The sequence below is a fragment of the Acanthisitta chloris genome, unplaced genomic scaffold, assembly GCF_000695815.1.
Source record: "Acanthisitta chloris isolate BGI_N310 unplaced genomic scaffold, ASM69581v1 scaffold14802, whole genome shotgun sequence".
Taxonomy (NCBI): domain Eukaryota; kingdom Metazoa; phylum Chordata; class Aves; order Passeriformes; family Acanthisittidae; genus Acanthisitta; species Acanthisitta chloris.
This window is the reverse complement of record NW_008659997.1, coordinates 44,742-48,412: the sequence shown is the minus strand read 5'-3', so window position 1 is coordinate 48,412 and position 3,671 is coordinate 44,742. Positions and strand designations below refer to the sequence as shown.

The 3,671-nt window shown below is 39.1% G+C and overlaps 1 protein-coding gene across 1 annotated transcript; it reads left to right on the top strand.

Annotated features, from left to right (window-relative positions):
* The first annotated feature begins 789 nt into the window (after window positions 1-789).
* Window positions 790-3,212, top strand: ZNF706 (zinc finger protein 706). The gene is made up of 3 exons (XM_009069640.1): window positions 790-924; window positions 2,126-2,233; window positions 2,843-3,212. The coding sequence occupies exons 1-2, from the start codon at window positions 790-792 to the stop codon at window positions 2,219-2,221; spliced, it is 231 nt and encodes a 76-aa protein (XP_009067888.1). The 3' UTR covers window positions 2,222-2,233; window positions 2,843-3,212.
* The last annotated feature ends 459 nt before the right edge of the window (window positions 3,213-3,671 follow it).

Here is a 3,671-nt window from a genome sequence, read left to right as displayed (position 1 = left end):
TCCCAGTGGGCTGCATGCAGGGGGTGTGTTGCTCTTGTGAAATGTGCTGTCCTGTTGCTCCCTGGAATATGAGTCTCGGATCTCATGTCTTCTTCTGGTGAACCTTGTAATGGCATATGGCAATAGTGTTTGCTTCCTTTATGCTCCTGTGTTACATGGAGTAATGGCTCCTGGTGGGAGCAGTTTTATTTCTTTTTGAGAAATACCTGTGCATGTAAACTTGGCTGAAAATAAAATACCCATGGTCACCTGTAAAAATAGGTTTGAGTAAGGAGGGGGTGACCCATTGTTCTTTGTATTCCCCACTCCAAAGCAGCTCACAAGCACAGTAATATACCTTGGCTAATACTTTGATTTACCTTTCTTGAAACCTGTTTCAAGTTCCAGGAAAAAAGGTTGAGTCTTAAGCTTTTAGAAAAAAACCCACCCAAAACCAAAACAACCAAGCCCCTGATTTTTTCTGTACCTTTGGAAATAAAGTTTCTGTTAACTGCAGTCATTCTAACTATTAAAAAAACTTTTCAAAAGTAGGTCATGAATCTTTCTAGGGGAATAAACCTTAGAATGGCCTAATGATTCTGGTGCATATTTTAAGAATGATACTAACACCAGAGTCTTTACATAGCAAAGAGCTTGAACAGATGTCTGCTGTATTTGAGTTATGGGAGTTGTAGGCCTTGTGGACAGAGCACATGACTGCATTGTGCTCATGGTTACAGCTCCTGAGTCAGATAGCAGCAGCAGTTTCTCATATTTGTAGACTAAATGTCTTCTTTTTTGTTTGTAGATATGGCTCGTGGACAGCAGAAGATTCAGTCGCAGCAGAAAAATGCCAAAAAGCAAGCTGAGCAAAAAAAGAAACAAGGACATGATCAGAAGGCTGCAGCCAAGGCTGCCTTGATATATACCTGCACTGTCTGTAGGGTAAGAGGAACTGAAGTCAAAATAGCAATATAGGGAGGTCTGTCTTGCAGCCTAGAGCAGAGATTTTAGAAGATTATATAGTGGAAACTAAAATGCTTAAATGGTTGTCTAGCTTGTTGCTGTAAGAAGCATTTTTTTTCATCTGTTATGTGACTTGCTTACAGATTACTCAGCTGTACAGATGATTGAGATAGGAGAAAATCTGAGAGGTTCTGTACAGATCTGGTTTGGGTAGTTATTTTGCCTTTGTATTGCAGTGTCTGCATGTGTTGTTAGGATGAGGTACAAACTAAAAAGTGTGAGATCACTTCCTGTTTAACCTCCAAATGGAAACTTCTTGTCTTTGTGATGGAATTGGCCCATCTGAGAATCACTGATCATCAGTGTTGATGTAGAGAGGAAAAGCTGTGGTGCCAAAAGCTTCAGTGTAAGTTTAATACACAGCAACTTTTTCTAGAATAACTTACTTGACAAGAGAACAGACATGTAAGTGCTAATCAGATTGTACTGTCCTTCTGGCTGGTTTTCCTGAATGTGCTTGTTTTGGAGCTGAAGGATAAACGTGATATTTTCACTTAAATGGTCAGGCCCAGAATAGATTTGTCACATTAAATTTCTTAAATAAGATCCCAAATTAAGGGCTGCTCGCTTAAGTACTTGTAACCAGCTCTTCCTCTTCTGAAATCAGGCTGTAGCATCAATCACTTTGGGCAGTTGGTGCCTGCAACTGTGTTGTAGCAGAACTGAGATAGCTTGTGCCAAGTAGAGCATCAGTTCGTGCTGTGTAACTCTTTGGCCTATTGATAAACAAAAGAAGTAGCTTTCATAAAGATTTGGTTCTGAAAAGGATAAACATTTATATTTGAGGTGTTGAGAAAGAAGATGGTAAAGAAGGTGAGTTTTCCACCTAACCAGCACGTGAAGTGCAAGATTTGCAGGGAGATACCTAGCAAGAGTAACACGATTGATGGACATGCCGAAACAGTGGGATAGTAGTGCTTAAAAGCACCTCTGAAAGTAGGAGGTTAAATATTCCATCTTGCCCTGCACCTGAATTAATGGTGCTTCTGTCACTGGAGCAGTGTCATGAAGGAGACAGTTTGTTTCAGGGAAAAGAAAATAAAATACAGTGGGGAGTAGGTTTTGTAGTATTATTTAACTCTTATACTGTGCATAAAGCTTCATGTCTCTCTCTAATCAGACTCAAATGCCGGATCCCAAGACCTTCAAACAGCACTTTGAAAGCAAGCACCCTAAGACTCCACTTCCTCCAGAACTGGCTGATGTTCAGGCATAAAGTTATCTACAGGTTATTACCTTATTTTTTAATTGATTGTCTGAGAAAGTTGTGCTATGAATAATTTTTTTAACCACCGACAACTGGGACTTAAAACTCGCTTCATTTCTTTTAATATGAAAACTACTGTAGGTTGAAGTTATACCCCTGAACTGTTAAAAGGAGAAGCAAGAAGCAAGCTAATACTTACATGGAGGTTGTTTTAAAAGGGTTTAATGCTATTTCAAATGGTCATCCTTGGCATTGTAGAAATACTTCATTATTTAGTTCTTGCTTTGAAAGGTTAGTTTTGCTTTGAACAGAATACATACAATAAATACAATCTGTCTGTTGCTACAAAACATGTAAGGGAAACAGTTGTTTAGTATATTTCCAACAATTGAGCTGTTTTGTTCCTGAAGCTATGCAAGTGAATGCAGATTTTTCTGCATGCAAATACAAAACTTCTGTGTTAGCTGTAGGAGAGATTTCCCAGTAGCCAGTTGTTGGGCTGTAACTGAAAGTGGCTCTAATAAAAGGCTGAAATGAGGTAAAAGGCAGCATTATGGTATTTCATTCACGCAGGGATAAGCAGCATTGTGTAACGGTTCAGCTTAACTGAGTTGTTCTTGTTTTTTATAGGTGAAGTCATGGCACCTATTGACTCTTCTACTGTCAGACCTTACATAACAAACCTGCAGCTGCTTTTCTAAAACTGTTGATCAGCAAAAATGAAGGGGCTACAGAAACATTCATATTTTTATGCTGTTCCCTCTTGGGCTTCATGCAAAGACAATTCTGTGTAAATGTACAGTTGTGCCCTATTTGGAAATCCTGAAAAATCAGTCCATACTTGTTATAAAAAATTTTTTACAATTGTAATTATATTGATGTTCATATTGTGTAAAATAACTCATTTAATAAAGTAGTACTTTGATTTTACAATATCACAGATTAACTCCTTGTAGAAATTCTGTTTCAATTTTCTGCATTATCTGCCTTATAAAATAATTAAAAAGACAAAAGTGGAATTTTCCCCATCCTGCCAAAACATGAGCAGTATCATTCCACTGAAAGTAATGTACATTACAGTAAATTAATCTTAAAGTGGAAAGGGAAGCTGATGGGCTTTACTGCCCAGTGTGGTGCCTGCTTGAGCCCAGCCACTAGTGGTCAAGGTGACGGCTCAGGGCGCAACACACTCCCGAGCAGCTGCATGAGAACCGTGAGACTTCCCCCTACGTTTTTGTCCTGTGTATTGGAGTCCAAATACTGCAAGCCATTTGGAATGGGATTCCTTTACTGTGAGGGATCATGTTCCTTAAAGTCATGCACTGGAGAGATGCTGGTTATGCTTGTTACACTTTCTATTTAGGTAGCTGGCTGAGGAAGCTGGGAAGTGGCAGAATTGAATGCTTCTGGGAATGCTGCCTTGGAAAATGCTCGCAAACACTAGGTTAAAGCAACTCTG